The sequence below is a fragment of the Dermacentor albipictus genome, chromosome 1 (assembly GCF_038994185.2).
Source record: "Dermacentor albipictus isolate Rhodes 1998 colony chromosome 1, USDA_Dalb.pri_finalv2, whole genome shotgun sequence".
Taxonomy (NCBI): Eukaryota; Metazoa; Arthropoda; class Arachnida; order Ixodida; family Ixodidae; genus Dermacentor; species Dermacentor albipictus.
In genome coordinates, this window is record NC_091821.1 from 499,595,156 (window position 1) to 499,615,840 (window position 20,685).

General features: G+C 44.4%; 1 protein-coding gene across 2 annotated transcripts in view; it reads right to left on the reverse strand.

The window, feature by feature from the left end:
* The window catches only part of LOC135920356 (cytochrome P450 3A24-like), a 99,162-nt gene that overhangs the window by 17,479 nt on the left and 60,998 nt on the right, over nt 1–20,685 (reverse strand). For both annotated transcript variants that reach the window (XM_065454603.1, XM_065454604.1), the window contains 8 exons: nt 18,506–18,594; nt 16,067–16,212; nt 15,062–15,177; nt 11,351–11,471; nt 9,530–9,690; nt 7,274–7,365; nt 6,342–6,485; nt 5,771–5,933 (listed from right to left, as the gene is read on the reverse strand). In XM_065454603.1, the coding sequence (XP_065310675.1) occupies nt 5,771–5,933; nt 6,342–6,485; nt 7,274–7,365; nt 9,530–9,690; nt 11,351–11,471; nt 15,062–15,177; nt 16,067–16,212; nt 18,506–18,594 (1,032 nt within the window). The remainder of the gene's footprint in view (nt 1–5,770; nt 5,934–6,341; nt 6,486–7,273; nt 7,366–9,529; nt 9,691–11,350; nt 11,472–15,061; nt 15,178–16,066; nt 16,213–18,505; nt 18,595–20,685) is intronic.

Consider the following 20,685-nt stretch of genomic DNA (forward strand, 5'->3'; position numbering starts at 1 on the left):
ATCGTGATGAGCTATCACGCCCTGCCAGCACATAGGAGGCAACCTAGGAAGTGGACTGCAGGTCAAAATACTACATTCCAGTGTTCTTTGACTTCCTGGACATTGCAGTAAACAATGCCTCCGGTATGTAGATCAAACTGTGAGCTACCAAGCCCACTATTCACGCTCTCACAACACTGCACTTCGGCCAAGCAAGCGCACGACTTCTTACTCGACAATTTCCTAGCCGAGAGTGCAGCCCAAATATTGGGCAGATATAAAGGCGCATAAGAACATGCATAGGGCAGGAAACTCCCACACATCAAATTACAAAAGCTCCCGCTTCAAAGAGGTGTACGAATCGTGCCAGCTCAAATGTTGAAATCCACACATTTACCTGCGGTCACATTTGCAATGTTCCACTGTGCTTCCCTACCGCATGGAGATTTTCATGGAGATTCGCGGTGGAAGCTGCTAAGAAACGTACGTAAATGTACGGTTCCCTTAAGGTACACATATGTACACATAGGTACACATATGTCCCGGACTGCTGCAAGAAATATATTTCTGAAAGTCCTCCATAATTGTTTGGAAGCCCCAAATAAAAAGAAACAGTACGTACACAATAGAGAGCTTGCCCGCGCCGCGCAGAGCCCGCCGCTGCAGACGCCTGTGTAGCCATGGTTCTCAAATGCCCCAATTGTCTCATGATGCTACTTCAAAGGAGTGCCCCAAAGTGAAGAAGGAAAATGCGATCTTGAAGCAGATGGCGAGGAACCGTTCGTCTTGTCGGGAAGCTGTTGCGTCCATTAGAAAGCGACGCTCCCGACTATGTTCGAACGCAGATGCCTCTGTGAAGAGCGCGCCACATCCTCCTTTTCCTCCATTGCCCCCTAGGCCAGGCGGAGACGAGGCTGACAAGGTCGTGCCGGAGAGCATCAATACTTGGCTCGTGCTACCAAAGCTATAAAGCCACCACCACAGCCGGAACCACAGCCGGAGCCACAGTCACATAAACGGATACAGCGCACCGCGGTAGAGTCCACAGCGCCGATTCTCGATAAATTGCCCGAAGAAGACCGGCAAGTGACTGTGAAGCTTCGGTCCCTCACAAGTCATCATCATCATCAGCCTGGTTGCGCCCACTGCAGGGCAAAGGCCTCTCCCATGCTCCTCCAACAACCCCGGTCATGTACTAATTGTGGCCATGCCGTGCCTGCAAACTTCTTAATCTCATCCGCCCACCTAGCTTTCTGCCGCCCCCTGCTACGCTTCCCTTCCCTTGGGATCCAGTCCGTAACCCTTAATGACCATCGGTTATCTTCCTTCCTCATTACATGTCCTGCCCATGTCCATTTCTTTTTCTTGATTTCAACTAAGATGCCATTAACTCGCGTTTGTTCCCTCACCCAATCTGCTCTTTTCTTATCCCTTAACGTTACACCTATCATTCTTCTTTCCATACCTCGTTGTGTCGTCCTCAATTTGAGTAGAACCCTTTTCGTAAGCCTCCAGGTTTCTGCCCCGTAGGTGAGTACTGGTAAGACACAGCTATTATATACTTTTCTCTTGAGGGATAATGGCAAGCTGCTGTTCATGATTTGGGAATGCCTGCCAAACGCACCCCAGCCCATTCTTATTCTTCTGATTATTTCCGTCTCATGATCCGGATCCGCTGTCACTACCTGCCCTAAGTAGATGTATTCCCTTACGACTTGTATTCCCTTACGACTTACGACTGCCTATTGTAAATTGCTGTTCTCTCCCGAGACTGTTAAGCATTACTTTAATTTTCTGCAGATTAATTTTTAGACCCACTCTTCTGCTTTGCCTCTCCAGGTCAGTGAGCATGCATTGCAATTGGTCCCCTGAGTTACTAAGCAAGGCAATATCATCAGCGAATCGCAAGTTACTAAGGTATTTTCCATTAACTTTTATTCCCAATTCTTCCCAATCCAGGTCTCTGAATACCTCCTGTAAACACGTTGTGAATAGCATTGGAGATATCGTATCTCTCTGCCTGACGCCTTTCTTTATTGGGACTTGGTTGCTTTCTTTATGGGCGACTACGGTGGCTTTGGAGCTGTTATAGATATCTTTCAATATTTTTACATAGGGCTCGTCTACACCCTGATTCGATAATGGCTCCATGACTGCTGAGGTTTCGACTGAATCAAACGCTTTCTAGTAAGCAATGAAAGCTATATATAAGGGTTGGTTATATCCTGCACATTTCTCTATCACCTGATCGATAATGTGAATGTGGTCTATTGTTGAGTAGCCGTTACGAAATCGTGCCTGGTCCTTTGGTTGTCTGAAGTCTAAGGTGTTCCTGATTCTATTTGCGATTACCTTGGTAAATATATGAACGTGTAATGGTTTCCAGCAAGTACGCACGCAAACACAAGTAAGTAGAAACGGACAGGACAACGCTGGACTTACAGTTGTAAGTCCAGCGTTGTCCTGTCCGTTTCTACTTATTTGTGTTCGCGTCCGCACTTGCTGGAAACCATTATACATTCTCCATTCACCAACTAGTCCAGCAAACTGCTCTAAAAAAACCTTAGTAAATACTTTGCAGGCAACGGATAGTGAGCTGATCGGTCTATAATTTTTTAAGTCGTTAGCATTCTCTTTCTTATCGATTAGGATTATGTTGGCGTTCTTCCAAGATTCCGGTATGCTCGAGGTCATGAGGCATTGCCATACAGGGTGGCCGGTTTTTCTGGAGCAATCTGCCCACCATCCTTCAACAAATGTTCTATTACCTGATCCTGCCCAGCTGCTTTCTCCCTTTGCAAAGCTCCCAAGCTTTTACTTCTTCCGGCGTTACTTGTGGGATGTCAAATTCCTCCAGATTATTCCCTCTTCCATTATCGTCGTGGGTGCCACTGGTACTGGAAAAATCTCTATATAACTCCTCAGCCACTTGAACTAGCTCATCCATATTAGTAATGATACTGCCGGCTTTGTCTCTTAACACAAACATGTGATTCTTGCGTATTCCTAGTTGATTATTCCCTGCTTTTAGGCTTCCTCCATTCCTGAGAGCATGTTCAATTATATCCATATTATACTTCCTTATGTCAGCTGTCTTACGCTTGTTGATTAACTTCGAAGGTTCTGCCAGTTCTATTCTAGCTGCAGGGTTAGAGGCTTTCATGCATTCGCGTTTCTTGATCAGATCTTTCGTGTTCTGCTACAGCTTACTGGTATCCTGTCTAACGAAGTTACCACCGACGTCTATTGCACACTCCTTAATGATGACGATAAGATTGTCGTTCATTGAATCAGTACTAAGGTCCTCTTCCTGATTTAAACCCGAATATCTGTTCTGTAGCTTGATCCGGAATTCCTCTATTTTCCCTCTTACCACTAACTCATTGATCGGTTTATTATGTACCAGTTTCTTCCGCTCCCTCCTCATGTCTAGGCTAATTGGAGTTCTTAACATCCTATGGTCACTTCAGCGTCCCTTGCCGAGCACGTCCACAATTTGTTTGATACCAGGGTTAGCGCAGCGAATGAAGTCGATTTCATTTCTAGTCTCGCCATTCGGGCTCCTCCACGTCCACTTTCGGCTATCCCGCTTGTAGAAGAAGGTATTCATTATCCGCATATTATTCCGTTCTGCAAACTCTAATAATAACTCTACCTTCCTATTCCTAGAACCTATGCCATATTCCCCCACTGACTTGGCTCCAGCCTGCTTCTTGCCTACCCTGACATTGAAGTCACCGATCAGTATAGTGTATTTTGTTTTGACTTTACCCACCGCCGATTCGAAGTCTTCATAGAAGATTTCGACTTCCTGGTCACCATGACTGGATGTAGGGGCGTAGGCCTGTACGACCTTCAATTTGTACCTCTTAAGTTTAACAACAAGACCTGCCACCCTATCGTTAATGCTATAGAATTCCTGTATGCTACCAGCTATATCCTTATTAATCAGGAATCCGTCTCCTAGTTCTCGTCTCTCCGCTTAGCCACGGTAGCACAGTACGTGTCCGCTTTTTAGCATTGCATATGCTTTATTTGTCCTCCTAACCTCACTGAGCCAAATTATATCCCATTTACTGCCCGCTAATTCCTCCAATAGCACTGCTAGACTCGCCTAACTAGATAACGTTCTAGCGTTAAACTTTGCTTGGTTCAGATTCCAATGGCGGCCTGTCCGGACCCAGAGATTCTTAGCACCCTCTGCTGCGTCACAGGTCTGACCACCACCATGGTCAGTTGCTTCGCAGCTGCTGTGGACGGTGGCCCGGGGTTTGATTATTGCATTCATATAGGAGGTTGTGGCCAAGTACTACACCAGGGAGGTCAATCCTGCTCTGGTGAAGGAGTGCATTACCGGTTCTGGTCACTGGGATCAGGCCGCACTCCAGACCTGTTTATGCAATTTTATCAACATGCGTATTTTCTTTAATCCTGGAAGTAATTGCCCATAATACTAAACGCGATGTACCCCTAAACATATACAAGAGACTGCTACTTTTGCAATAGGGCAAACATCATTTACCATGTGGTCTGGGAATAGGAAAAGAACAACCCATAGACAACGTCCATCCAAGCACCAACAGATGACCAGTGAGAGGCCCAGATGACAAGCGGAAGCGCTCAGTACCAGCTACGGCTGGTGAACAGTTTTTAGCTATCAGTGCAGGGCCATGGCTACCTGGAATCGGGTGCTGCCCACATTCGGGCATTAACAGCTTGTTCTACGAAATACACTTCATTTATCCACCCCGGTGTAAGTCTCATTCTCATGTATAACTTATCTTTAATATCATGTACCAGTATTCTATTATGTCGTAGGTGCAATGTACGTAGCATTATCTTCTAGCTTATCTTACTTGTATTATCAAGCATCTTGTTAACCAGATGAGCGTCGTGTTATGTATAACCTCATACTTATTCACATTTCACGTTTTGTTTTGTTTCTCGCGTTTATTTTCCTTCACAGTAGAAATTATATTCTTAGAAATTGTTTGCTTTATAAAAACAATTTATTACTTGTATTCCTTGGACTCGCTTACTTACTTTATTTTATACTCCCTAATAACCTGTGGCTATTGGTCTAGCCAGTGGTGCCTATTTTCACCTATTTTAATGAAATGAACGTGTAAGAAAGAAGAAAAACAGAGAAGCACGTGTCATTACCATATGAACGCTCTTTAACATCGAAGAAGCCTTCAATAATTTCGCACGTGGGGCATTACTGAGATATGTTTGCATACGCGTTCCTAGTCGCGTTCACAAATATATCTGCCAAATACTAACAGAATTCATGGTACAACGATGAACAGACTCCATCTATCCTCCTTGTCTTTCGTTCCCTCTCTATATCTTCTTTGTGGCAAATATAATCACGGAGACGTCACGGCGCACAACGTATCGCGCTGTGTCCCGGAGTTCGGACATACTGTGACATTCGTAGCGACCTTTTACACATCCTCGCGCACTTTGCAGCAGAGAGCTGCTCTGAAACCCACTTCAAGTGAACGGTGTAGCTACGTTCAGCTGCAGTTGAAACTTGTAGCAGTGTTTGTAGTGCTTCACACGCAATGAAAACTCTCTTCTGCTTTCGCTGGCAAGCTGATATCGAGGAAAAGTTAGCTCACAATCGCGGTGTAGTGATATGTACGTTGTCTGTGTAATTTTATGCTGCACCTCAACCATCTAAGGTAGCACTAGGGTGGACCTATCACCAGACAAAAATCCGCAGCACCACTACAGAACACGTGCGTGCGTGCGTGCGCGCGCGCGAACACAATAAACATATCCGTACCTTCGTCCTGGAGCACTTTACAAACTGCACGTTGTGGACTGCATGGAGGAGGCAAGTCTTCACGATCTGAATCGCAAACCTCGAGCCGAGGCAGTTTCGTGGACCGGCACCAAAAGGAAGGTACGTATACGGGCGGATCGACTTGATATTTTCCTCGTTGAACCTGTGATGAACGGTTTTTCAGTGTCAGTTCAGCTTACTACAAACGCTCTAATTTTAGCGGTCTTTACATTGCTGAAGATAAGTAGTTCTGTTAAAGCAGAAAACACAGTGCCAAACCCATTTCAAGCTTTTTGTCCTAGAAAAACAACCTTCATCAAATGGCCTGTCATGGGAGGTGATCGCTGCAGGTTTCTTTCTGCCTTTTTACCTGTATGCACATCACAATTTCTTATTTGTCTCATGTACTAGAATTATCTAGTCTTTAGCTACCACGAAGATCTCTGTTGGAGCTCTATACCAGAGCAGTTTCTTGGTCAAGCCGACACATTAAGCAGTAGGCCCACTGTGTACCGCTCGGTATTTATTTTAAACTTACGAGCCCTAAACGTAGAACAATAACACAGCTTGCCTTTCAGGGTTGAAAACTTCAGGGTCTGGGAAGAACTCAGGGTCGTTGTGCATTTGCTGTATTGGTATTAAAATGTTGCAGCCACGGGGTACCTTTATGCCGGTGTCTCCGACAATGTAATCCTCAGCAACAGACCTCTCGATCCTAAAAAGAAGAAGCAAAGCGCCGTTCTGTGAGGCCCGTAGGTAACTGCCGGAACACCAGCTACTCCACCTTGAACCTAGGTATGGTGAACTTAGGAACGTCTTATTTGTCACTGTAAGCGTCAGGTTTTGCGTGAAAATCCACACTATGCTCTTCAAAATACCAACATTTAGTGGTTTATATTTTAATAATTTCATATGTAATCGGAGAAGTGAAGCCTGGCACTACTCGCCGCGACAGCACTTAGTGATCCTTCTGAACTATTTTACAGATCGCTCGGTAGCAGAATGGGCCACGATACACATTCGTGTTGCACCTGTCTTACTGCGCTGCAAAAAAAGAAAAACACGCAACTAACATAGCAAAAACATACGCGAAACGCCAATTTACACTAGCCATATTTCGTTGACGCATAATCCAAGTACTTTTTATTTTCTAGCATCGAGATTTTAAATGGGTAAACCTGATGACTCGCAAATTTTATTTCAGTCTTATCACATCTTTCTGAAAGCCATTGTGTGAAGTCAGTGAGCAAATTTTTCGTCACTAAGTTGCTTGTTCGTGTGCAGTGCACTACTTCTGACGTTTTCTAATGCAAGAAAACAAGCGCACGTCCTGTCGTCTTTCATGTCGGTGTCAAGCTCCAGCGCTATGACTTCAATTGATGCAACGAACCAACTGGCCCAAAAAATCTGCACTCCTGAAAATAATAACTTTTTATGTCGGCTAAGCATCAGGTAGATTACGAAGTTGCTGCGTAGTGGTTGAACATGTCATGTGCACATTACCTCGGCGTTGGCGTCATGACTCGCAGCGTTTCGTGCACGATTCCGTCCAAGTACGAAAGTTTGGAAACTTCATCATACGATGGCGAACTTCCCTGTGGAATTGAAAGAAATACAGTGAAAGGCAACCTATTAGATATCTGCGAAGGTTAACTGCCTAAACACGAGATATTGTCCTTGTCAAGGCATCAGGTTCATAAGAACGAATGGACGAACTGACAACGCTATTTGCTCATAAGCTTTTACCATTGGCTGTCCGACATCCCTAGCTATATGTCCACTGTCACGATTGGATGGCGTCTACTTAGGCAATATTTCACAGTTTATTTCATAAGCATTTGGGAAAGACGCCACAAAGTATATTTTCTTTATGTTCATGCGCAGCAAGAAGAAAACATAATCAGACATCGAGGTCGAAAACATGGGAGTTCTTAACTTAGAGTCGCGAATAAACCTATAAGCTACCTACAAAATTGTTATCGGTCAATTCCGCAGATAATCAGAACTTTGCATTCGGAACCATACTCCGCTGCACAAGGAACCTTGTGTGCACCTTGTACGTTCCGCAGTACTTGGGAGATTGAATATCTGGCATGCACAGGGGGACTTCTGCTGCGTGCTGCCGAAAGACCGACAGAATGGCTCGCGTGCGTCTCCGAACACTCTCCGAGTCGAGCTGACTTCCTCGGCCAGTGCAGAGCTTCTCCGGCACCCTTGACAGCCTATATGGTGCTCCAAGGAAGTTTCTGGCTACGCATATGGAATCCGTCTTTTTCTTTTTTCATGGCGCGACGGCGCATGCGCCCTGCCCTAGCGGATTAGTCGGGAAACGTTTTGGGAGGGTCGCGCGTGGCCCCACGTTGCGAACTCCCCGAAAAGAAAAAAAAAATAATAAGCGCTCGGACGCGCGCTGCCGCAAACACTCGTGCCATGTACGGCGTTGAAACTCCACCGGTAGGAGGTCGACGTCGTTGGGGCGCCGAAAACGTGCGTAGCGTAAGACTGCAACTCCACTTTAAAACTGAAAGTGGCCAGGGCTTCGTTCGAGTGGTTCGGACTGCCCCGTGAGCCAGGTAGTTGCCGCCCTTAATTGATGGCTAGCAAATCTGTCGAAGAACCCGTGCGTTACACTTGGGCGACACTTAAAAGCATCACGTTGCTGATGTCTTTTTTGCAGCATCGGCCCTCACTTGCTGGTGGTATGTATACGAGACCGACACGTGGCTCACGTCAAAGATTGACCGACTATTCAGTACATTGCGTCCATGAAAGCATTTTATACTACCATGCCGACAACGATGCAATCGGCGATCGCGAGTTGTCGCTCCACGACGGGCTTTCTTGTCGACGGCACCGCAAAATCAGCGTGCCGACCATCGTTCGACCGAACCCTGCATGAACGGCCATCGAACTGCCTACGCGACAGCGCCTTCGCTTGTATATACAATTAATCTCGCTAACAGTGAGTCAAAACATCTGTACGAAGCAGAAATTCACGAACTTCAATCCTATATAGCCGGGCGCATCAAGTTTGAGCGAATGTTGAGCCTGTTCAGCGAAGGTTAGGCCTAATGCCATCGTGCTCATGCACGATGGCAAAATTCAGCATTAAGGAGAAATGAAACTGCTCTGATAGTTCAGTTCTGTCCTTGGCGATTTGAAATCAACTACACTTCACTTCGCACGGTGCGTACACAATAAGCGGCAAGTGGCGACACAGCTCTGTGCCAACATCTGTACGTCACCGTATCCGGCTGCCGGTCGCACCCGACGGGTGGGTCTGTACGTGTACTTATGCTCCCACATTTCTCAATTCCAGAGATGTACTGTTTACTTCTCCGTCAAACAGGAAACGATGGTGCATTCGGTATACAGCAGCATAAACAACTGTCTCGCTCAGTTATACCAACGGTGTCAGTGATGGTATCCAGGTTCCAACGGAAGAAAAATACGGCGTAAAATGAGCACTTAATTTATGCGAGCACAGTTTTCTCTAATCGAATTTTATGGTACGCGCAGACTCTAAGCATGATGTAGCTAAAGAAAAATGAGAATCAGAAATAAATTGACAGCCCGCAATATGTTATCGGGATCACAGTTGCCGTTGTTTAAGCGGTTCGGCCGCTGTGCGGCCCTTCGGCAGCACAGATAAATGAGAAAGGCGCATTGAATCCCATCAGCACGCGTAGGCTTCAAGATTTTCCCAGCCAATTTTCCGATCAGGACCAAGGCCGAGAGAGAGGACTACATTCCACTCACGTGTTTCCGGAAGCACTCGTCGACTTCGGCTCGCAGTCTTTCCTGTATGTGCGGATTGATGGCCAGCTGGTAAGTGGCGAAGGACACGGTGGTCGAGGCAGTGTCCTGGCCCGCCAGGAAAAAGAAGACGCACTGCGCCAACGCTTCTTCTTCGGTCAGATCTTGCGTTAACGATGCAGCATGGTCAAATTAAAAGTGGCTTGAGCAACTGTACCCCATTAAAGGTAACAGTGTCACGTATCAGGCGAACAGGATTAGGTTTTAGGGAACATTGAAGAAATACATTAGAAAGGTCTAGAACAAGGGTCTGTCTGATAACTGCAACATCGTTTGACTCCAATTTCTATTGCAAATTTTTCTACAACTTTTTTTCTTCGTAGTCACCAATATGTTTTTTTCGCCATAAGTTCACAACCTAGATTTCTCACAGGAACCAGGGCACTTATTACACTCCTTTTGAGAGAAACCCGGTGCACGTGTTTTATTTCATTGTTCATGCGTGCTGTTTAGTCGTGTTATTTTTATTTAGCCTGATAAACCACCCTTCCCCCACAAAGAAGAACCCATCCTCGCATGCCGTCCTTATCCCTGGTCAACCCTATTAAATGAAGGCTGCGCACTTTCTTGGTAGCACGAACCATATTGCACCACCGAGAAAATAAAAATCAAGTAATCGATTCGTTCAACCCGCTGCAGTTTCGCAGGCTTCCTAAACAACTTCAAAACGTTAGATTGTTGCTGCAGTGCTAAATTCCAATGGCAGCTTTGAAAGAACTGGAGCTAGAGCGCAAACTGCCAACTGTGGGCCCGGAGCGATTCTGCGGCCAAAATCGCCGGCGGGAACCGACGTTTCGGCTAACGACAATATCGGCGGATTAAACTGAACGCAATGATAAATAATGATACTCTTTTACTGGGATCCTCAATGTCGCAAGAAGCGACAGCACCCTAGTTCACGATTCGGCGGAACCAATAGTTGTTGATTCATTGCACCCACCGGGCTCTGTGGCCGACCACGGCGGCCATATTTCGATGCGGCATAACTGACGAATTGTGACGGGCTCGCACGGGTGGTCAAAATTGAGGCGCGCAGGTCCGCTATGGGGTCCCTTATAGCCTCAGTATCACTTTGGGCCGTTCAACCCAATCAATCACGGTGACTGACATAACCTTATCTGCTTTATTCTACTTTAGAAAGTTACGACTCGGAAAGCAGCGTCTCGTATTTTATGGAAGCTGCCTCGAATCTTCGTACGACATCGGTATCTATTCGTAGGAGCCGCACAATGTCGCAGCATTTATTCAACGCATCCGGTGCGCGTACAGTTGTACTTCAAGCTTTTGTAGTAGACACCAAGTGAAATATTTTGTAAGTGCTCACCTAGCGGACAAATCCATTTCGTCTGCTGATCTGAATGGCGTGTCCGCAACAGCCAAGCGCCCCAGCCAATCAGCACTTGAACAGCAGACGAAATGCCCACTAGGTGCCCACTAGGTGCACTTTTACAGAATACCTTCGCAGATGTTTACCTAGTTTTTAAGCGTGCCTAAAATTTCTTTTTTTCCTGGAAGAAGACAAACAGTGCAATTTCGCCGTGACGAATGTCGTATACATTCGTATACGGTTGTACAATAAGGAGCACCCCTGTTTTCGCCGCGTTAATTTCAAAAGCATACTTAAAGCACATGCTCTCCGCTGATGCCACCGTGTGATCGAGCTTTCGGTCTGTTCTGTGCCTGTCAAAATTATGCGCTCTGTTGAAGCCTGCATTTCGAAACACGTATAAGGCAGTGCTATGTAGATCAAGAAACGGGTCTCACTTTTAACGTCTTGAGGCTTCATTGTAGAACTTTCATTCTCGGGATTCTCTTCGCCAGAGGCTGCATTTTCTTTCGAAACTTCTTTGGCATTCATCATCATTTGCAGAAAGTCTTCATGTCGCTGGAGTTCAGATGCAAAGCGTTCCAAACATAAACAATTCGCACATTTTGCCTAATGAGATAGGTTTTGGAGATTGAATAACTTCGCTTCAAGCAAGTAAGATAATAAAATGCTTAAAACGTGAAACCCATTGCTGGAAAGCCAGTTGTTTCTGCCTAAGCAGTACACAGCAAGAAAGCACGTAAAATAACATGAACTATCGCATATGCCTTCTTGTGCTCACAAAATATATTAGCATAGAAAATGTCAAAAATCCCAATTTTGAATTCCGTTCTGAACATCGATGGCGCTAACCTTACTTCAAAGTACAGGTGCTTTCCTATTTCATCTCATCTTAGCTCAAGAAGCGTTTACTAAAGTTACAAATTTGAGCTACTGGTAACTTTCGAATGCGAAGCATACACCTACTGCCCGGCCAGATGTTACGAGCACTTATGACGTAAGAAACGCTAGTTATGGCCAGCTGCAAGTTTCCAACACAGACAGTTGTCAAAAATGCCGCTTGTAATATGTATGTTAAGAAATTAAACTGAATTGTGTGGTTTTACATGCCAAAACCACTTTCTGATTAAGAGGCACGCCGCGGGACTCTGGAAATTTCGACCACCTGGGGTTCTTTAACGTGCACCTAAATCTAAGTCTGGTCTGCGCTTATCCATCATACCATTTTGTCTTCATTTCCTATGGCACTACGTTTGTTAACTAACTCACAATGCATTACCCTGTCGAACGCCTTCGAAAAGTCAATGAATATTGCATCAGGTTGAAGTAGAGAGTTGGTTGCCCCCCGCAATGTCGTGTACTATTTCTAGAAGTTGCGTTACCGCAGAAACTCCTTTGCGGGACCCGTGTTGTTTGAAGTACAGTAAATTGTGTTCGTCGAAGTAGGTAATAATTGCTTTGTTAATTATAACTTCCATGTGCGTACAGGCAAGAGCTGGTTAGTTAAATGGGCCTGTACATGTTAACGCTCAGCCTGTTACCACCTTTATAGACAGAGATGACTTTTACAGTTAGCCAGTCTAGGGTAGAGGTTTGCAGAGACGTGGTGAATATTTTGTAGATAAAAGGTGTCGGTTGTTATCCATAGCGCGTTAAAAACGTATTAGAAATATTGTCCGGTCCTGGAGACGTTTTGACATCCATTTGCACCAGCAAGTTCAAAATTCCTTGTTCAGTGAACACCGCTGGTGCCATTGAAGACAAGTTTTTTTTTTTTCACAGAAGCAGTAGAATGCGTGAAAACCGACTAAATATACCCATTGAAGGCTTTCAGGCCTCGATCATCATCAGCAGTGGCCTATTTTATGTCCATTGCAGTACGAAGGTCTCTCCCTGTGATCTCCAATTACCCCTGTCCTCTGCCAACTGATTCCAACTAGCGCCTGCGAATTTCTTAATTTCATCACCTCACCTAGTCTTCTGACGTCCGCGACTGCGCTCCCTTTCTCTTGGCACCCATTCTGTAACCCTAATGGTCCACCGGTTATCGCATCTACGCCTTACATGACCTGCCCACCTGCATTTCTTTCTCTTAATGTCAATTAAAATATTGGCTATTCCTGTTTGCTATCTGATCCATTGGTGGATCAGGTCTGGATAGGTAGCGCCAAAATTTTTGTGGGTGTTGCGTCATGAATGTTGTCAGCGTAGTAGAAAAAAAAGGTGTTATGCGCGGAGGTTATCGCAGCCTTAAGTTCACTGGCAAGTCTGCGAATGTTGTTTGGATTTCCTTGGTTTCTGCGTGTAAGCTGTACTTTTCTTTTCATTTGAATAACGTTACGCAATGTCCACATCGATTTGCGTTCCATACGTTTCTTATTTGTTATTTTTTTTAAGTTGGGATAAGGGTATTCTCACAGAATGCGACGCCTTTCTTAAATTTCTGCCATAGCTTGTCCACAGTTTCCTATCTTTGCTGACTGAAGCCGTATAGTAGTGTTCCCAAATAATCGACGACACCGGCGTCATCAGCTCTGACATTATTTTTCGCAACCATGCGCTTTCCATGCGTGGAGCGCCTGATATTCTTGCATCCTACTTTAATCGGTAATGCTAGTAGTACGAGGTCTGATATGCCATGTTCTACTGTTAGTTACGATAACACGTTATGCTAGACAAATGCAAGGTACAGCATTGAACTCCTTTGTCCATGAATGCGTGTAGACACCTTCACCGGCCGATTTAATGAAAAGCTAAAGCCAATGTTTAGAAGTAGTTCGCAGCTTCAGACCTCCTAGTTGGTAATTTCAAATGTGTTCCAGTCAATAAAAGGATGAATAAAACCGCCAATAAAGACCACTTTGCTTCAATTACTTTATGCATAAGATGTTTTGCACGTATCCCTGCTGCAGCAGAATAAGGTCTTCTTGCAACTGTCACATGAGTGTTGTGATGCCGGAGTGCTGAGAAATAAGTGTAGTCTTGTCAGCAGAAAGAATACCCAAAGAATGGGCAAGGTGGCCAGATCAATACCGTAAAATAAGAATAATAAAGGACCCAGAATCGAACCTTGTGGGAGCCCTTTGGTAACAGCTGCATGATGAGAGGGGAAGTTATTAACTGATACCGTTTGATAACTGTAGAATAGGAAGTTTTTCAGTGGCCTGGGACTTGGACTTGTTATACAATACAACTCAAGATTGCAAAATAGAATGTTATGCTCAATATAATCAACACCTTTGGAAAAGTCAATAAAGAGTGGGCCAGAAATATTACCATTGTTTATGCAGGATTTAACTTTATCAGCGAAGCAAAGAATTTCTAAATCCGTGAGAAAATCAGGTCTAAATCCATACTGACTAGGTTTTGGGTATGTTAATTTTTCAGGTACCATGAAAGTTTGGCGTCTTCCAGTTTTTCAGTCACTTTATCTACGAAAGGAAGTAGAAAAATCGCTCAGCTACCCATGTTATTTGACTCGCCTTTCTTATCTTTGAATACAGGAATCACCTTTGCGGTTTTACATTTTTAGGAAATATGCCTGTTTCGAAAGGAATGAACATGTAGCTTAAGACTAGGGCAGTAAAACAGTTAATAATTTTAATGTACTAGCTGTGGATATTATAAAGCCCTGGGCTAATTGAGTTTCAGTTTGAAATAACAGATTTAGTTTCCTCTGAGGAGATATGGAAACGAAATAATACGAATGAGAGCTACAAGAAAAAGATGGGAGAATGAATTGCAATGATAGAGTATCCAGTATTAGAAGTGAAATCACCACCGGAGGTATTAGTAACATATATTGGAACACATTGCAGATGTCATTGCTTAATACAGACTTCACAGTATTGCGAGGCTCAGAGGTATTGAAAAATTGATGAAGTAATCACCACTTCATTATCATGTCCTTATCATGCAATTCCAATTTAAATACATAACGATCACGTTTTGTCTTTTTTTGTAGCGTAGATAGAATGACCGAGTATTTTCTTACTTTGAAAAAAAATAATAAGCCAACATTAATCAATCAGTCTTCCAAATACATTTTAGTCAGGATAAAGATAGATGTTTACGTATACTTCTATAAACTATACAGTGACGCTACCTGCCCATGAAAGAACACGGGCAACGAGGAAAACATTACTTACAACTTTGCCTTCTTCGCGCTTCTGGATGATATTTATTGTAGCGCTTTTGTAGAATTCGAATGCCTTTTCATTGAACAGGTTCTCGTGAAAAGTTCTGCTGAGTTTCTGCAAAAATGCTGCAAAGAATTATAAAAGCTTAATTCACCTGCGCCACAAATTTTACACTTTTGTGGCAGTAACTGTGCCTAGTAGGCCCATTGGCACCTCACACGACACTTGCTTACGACAGTGCTTCCCCAAATCCGTTGTCAGGTCTCCTACGCTGATCATAACACAGTAGCGATGGTGCCTCTCACGGACAGGGTTAGTCTGCCGTTCACTTTTGCTATTGTGACAGCAATTACACGGACGCTGCAGGCCCGTGGGCGCCGTCGGCGCCGCCCGCCATTGTGCTATCCTGGTATCGCAGGCGCGTGCCCGTTCCACGCGTGCAGGATTCCGAAAAAACGCCCAGTGCAGTTGGCTGCAAAAGCGGAGAGGCCATATGGATGCACAATCATTCTGCGGCTCAATCGGCTCATGCACACGTCCGTGCTAAAAAAACACGCGCACACATTGGTCTGAACGGAAAGCGTACACTCATGACCGTCACCCTAAATTCACCGAATCCTTTCACTGCGCGAGATATGTCCGTCGTTCACATCTTGTGCACCATCGAGGCGGAACACCAGCAACGCCGCGACCGGCGTTCCTCATCGTGCCAGCATTCTGAGATGCCTGGTATGTGCCAGGACGCTGTCCCTGCAGCAGTTGTCTGGCGTACTGCTGTGTCGCCTCCACGTGTTGCTAGAACACCGCGCGACGAGGCCGAGTGCAACGCTAAACCTTACCATGTTACCTTTCAATCCTTCACCTCGGTGCGAAAGTGGCCATTTTTCTGTCATATTGAGGTATTTCAGCACAGCCATAATAAACTAAATCGCAGGGATAAAGTCATTCTGGAACAAGTGTAACCCGATCTGACGCGTGGAAAAATACAGACAGCAACATTATATTACTCCTCACCTTTGAGTACCACGAATGGTGTTACTTCGGCAAAGAAGGCGTTCTTTGCGGACGTAATGAAAGAGGTTTCCTCTGTAGAGCCCTTCGACAGCTTAGCCCCGAAGGAGCAACTTGCGACTGCATCCAGCGTGTAGAGGCCGTAGAACCTTTAATGAACGGAAACAACGATATCATTGACGGCCCGACTATTAAAATATGTGTCGCAAGGAAACTTTGTTTACATATATCGTTTCGCCTAATCGCACAAACTGAAAGGCCTGTTTTTTTACAGAGCTGTCTCGTCAGGAGCAGCGGCTGAATTTCCAGACGACTGGCTGAAAATGTGCTCATCGACAGTTGCTCACTCCAGCAGCTCAGTCATGCCGGTCATAAGTGCGATGATGGAACATCAGTGGCAAATGTCCCGTCAAACAAGGATTGATATCGGGTGAAAAGCAGAAGCCTCAGCCCGGAGTCCACGTTTCAAACGGTGGAGAACCACCCCCAAGAACGTCGCTCGAACTGACGCACACAAGTCGCTGCGTCAGCCTTCATTAGTTCGCCAGCTACGAATCAATTCAAACCTCTACTTTTCTGCGACTCGTTTGTCCTCTTCGGATTATAATCAAATGCAAGTAACTCTAAGAGCAGGCGATTGGCTGCGGGATTATACAATATATTTCGTTTCCTTTTTCAAGTTTTCCTATCAATGTTTGCGTTCACTAAGAGAAGCACGAACGCTTTAGAAACTTTGCTTTGCACACATCGCCAAACATAAGTGCGTTCTTAGGTCTGCCAAAGTATCTATGAGCACTCTGACTTCTTGCTGTCACTTCTGTCTCCTAAAGCATATAATAAGAGGTAAATAACTGTGTACTGATTCAATACACATAAACATAAATCAAAACAAAGAAAAATGCCAATGTTTCAAAAATAACTATTGCGCACAAATTTTCGCTCTGATGGCGTCGCACCTCAAATATTTCGAGACTTTTAGGTTCTTGCTTTACTTTACCGTCGACCTATTATGTCTCGGGATCTCTCTGAAAACCACGACTCGCTTGTGCGTTCCGTGGAACGTCAGTTAGCGCTTCCTGCTCGCACCGGCAGCGCGCGTCCCAAGAGTCGCACTCCTGGGCCGCATGTTCCTGGAATCAACAAGCGCGTGGCGCGTGTTCTGCGCCCCTGCAGGGTACAAGTAGCGCATGTGTAAGTAAGCGAAAAAGTTAAGACACTCCCTAGTAAACATTAAAGACAGGTTACCAAAAGAAAAATTCCCAGGCATCATCTACCGCATCCCATGCGCAGACGGTGATCCACGTTACGCCGGTGAGACACGTAATTTCCTGCAATTACTGAAGCAGCACATGTAAGACGTAAAAAAAAATTAAGCGAGAGAAAAAAGTGAAGGATTAAAACTGGGGTACGTCTCAGAAATCAATTGTTGGAAGTTAGCGCCTTTGTGTGCCGGTTTTCTCTTCTACATCCTTGTGCCGTTTGCGCTACAACCAAAACTGCACAATGTTGTGCCAACAAGCCCAGATATCTACACTGATGTAAAAAAGAACAACGTATCTTGAAATGCTCACGCCGAACACGCAAAAACGACTCGCCATGTATTAGACTGGGACAACGCAAAGATGATGGAAAAGGAAAAGAACTGCACTTCTCGGCTTTTTCTTGAATCCCTGTCAATCGAGAACATGGAGCACGCACTTAATCCCAATCATGGCCACTTTCCACACGTGTACCTACATTGCCTACGTCACCCTTAAAGCGTACATAACCGGACCATTTCCGCTGTCAACTTCATTGTGAACAAGGCCCCTGTGCAGGAGCCGAAACGTCTCTCCGTTTATAAACATTCGTGGTTGGTGTCCGCTTTTCACTGTTGTCAAAAAATGTCCTCAAAAATTCGTTGATTTTCGATTAACCAAAACTGAAGTTTGTCCTTTCCTTTCTTTAAAAAAAAGAAACTAATTAGTCCTCGAAACAGTCAAAAATTGATGTGCCTGGCAGCGGAGCTCATCTGGCATTACTTGGTGCCTTTCCACCACTTTGTCGCTTAGTTACTTTTTTTTTTTTTAGGCTACACTCTTGTTTCGCTTCAACGTCAACCATGTGCTATTCCAAGTACGCAGTTATAACCTGTATTATTTTTCAATGCTCCTTAAGGCATAGCCATTTTCTGTCAAGGACAATGAACGGAGATATATACGCAACGCCCAGAATTGGCTCTAGTGGAATACTCGTTATAGGCATGTGCAGACCGGAATACTTTCGGGATTTTTGGTCGGTCCTGCAGTAATCCCGGCGATAATGTAAATTATTAGACCGCATCAGCAATGTGTCATTTAGGAGGCACGCGTCGCCCTTAGGTGCAACACATCGCGCTCTGTTTGCAGATGTCGCTATATGTTTCAGATAGACGGCTTGTCTCTATTTGTGGCATTATCTCACCCTTTCAAGTCGATGTCTTCAGACGCAGCCGCGGCTCGTTTCAGACGCTCTGATGTCACTGCGGCACATCCGTCGATGATTGCTTGCATCTGAAGACAAAGAGAATCAGGGACAGCGACATAATTGATAAAATATATTTGGGAAAAAACGGTAACATATTTCCGAGGTGATATTTAGTTCCTTTACCATAAACTAGTTTTCGTTTTCCAATAAGTCAGCACAACTTGCGACCGACTCAAACAGAGTAGGCGTCTCGTTAAAGAACGGAATGATGGCGGCATAGATCAAAGATCAAACGAATGTTGCTGGCCTTTTAGTTCACATTAAGAGGAAGAAATGGAGTGGGGCAGGGTGCGTAGAGCAGGTAACTGGCGATCTGTTAGGAGTTCCAAAATGAATATCAAGGGGGAATAAAACGCCAGCAATGACTGCAGAGAATGAAACGGTGTTTTGCATAGGCGCCGAGTTTTCAATCTGCCGAGGGGGGGGGGGGTCAGGGGGAATTCGCACCCTCTCTTTCTTCAGTCATCTCCCCTCCCCCCGCGCATGCTCCTCGGCAAGAGATATAAAAAGGCGGAGAGGCAAGATATGTAAACATCAGTTTTATTTGTTTATAAGGTGGAGCCAATATGCTAAAAATAATGACCGCATGGTTCATAAGATATTAAATAAATGAAAAAGAAAGTGAAATGCACGTAAACTCATCGTAGACACTCATGACGCCGGAAGCCAAAGTGAGGGAAAACAACGGGCAACACGAGCATTTCTTCCACCAGCTAACAATTCACATATTACAAACTCATTAAAAACCCTTGCTTTGTAAGAACCACTGGACAATAAAAACATTTCCACAATAAGCTAACAATTTAAAAATTAAAAATATTTTAAATTATTCGTGTCTGAGAAATACTGGGCAGTACAAACATTTCCACCATGAGCTAACAATATAAAATCTAAAGACGGACCACAAGCTCTTCGCCTTTCAGAAATGTAAACGAAGTGCCTAACTCTAAACAAACCAAAAAGACAAGAACAATGCTCAAACTGAAGAACAATGCTCAAACGGCAGGCGTTGTAATAACGAAGCAGCAAAATGTACATTTTATGGGAGGGCATATATTAAGGTCAAAGGCTGTGACAGCTTCAATAAAGCTTCCGCATCATACTGTGATGTAGTTCATTGTCCTTTAAACAAAGTCTGTCGCACAATCGAGAATGTGGTTCTACGCACGATTGATTTATTTATTTATTTATTATACATACTTTCAAGGCCCTAAGGCACTACAGAAAGGAGTGGTACATACAAAGCAATATAATATGCAGACAATGGTATGCAGGCAACGTTAAGCGATAGCGTTGTAGACTGCTGTTTTGAATGAAGTTGCATCTGTGATCTGAACGATGGAAGCAGGAAGGTGGTTCCAGTCGACACTTGTGCGGGGTAAAAAAGAATCATAATACTTGTTCGTTCGGGAGGATGGGATGGCAACTTTATATCTGTGGTCTGAACGGGACGAAGTGTAGGAAGGTGGGGTGATAAGTTGATTCTTGAGCACCTGGTTTGAGTGATAAACCTTGTGAAATAGGCAAAGACGAGCACATTTGCGGCGTAAAGAAAGATCTGGCAGATTCAGGGTTATTTTCATGCATGTAACACTGGAATGGCGGGAATAGTTAGATAAAATAAAGCGAGCTGCTCGATTTTGAATTGCTTCAAGTGTTACGGTTAGTGATGCTTGATTGTTATCCCAAATGGCAGATGCGTATTCAAGTTTTGAGCGAACTAGGGTTTTGTAGAGCGTCAATTTTACCGAGATAGGAACGTTAGAAAAGTTACGACGAAGATATCCTAGCATACGATTAGCATTAGCAGTAATATAATTAGTATGCAAATTCCATGAAAGATCATTAGTTATGTGAAGGCCAAGATATTTGTGAGCGTTAACGGATGCTAATGAAGTGTCATTCAGTACATATCGACACTGATTGCTATCGCTGGTTCTACGTGATATGCGCATTGATTTACACTTGTTAGCGTTAAGTTTCATGAGCCATTTTTTAGACCAGAGTGATATGTTGTGAAGATCTTCTTGCAGTTTATCTGAATCATCAGGGTTAGTAATCTTTCGGTATATTACGCAATCGTCTGCGAACAAATTAATTGATGATGACTTTACACA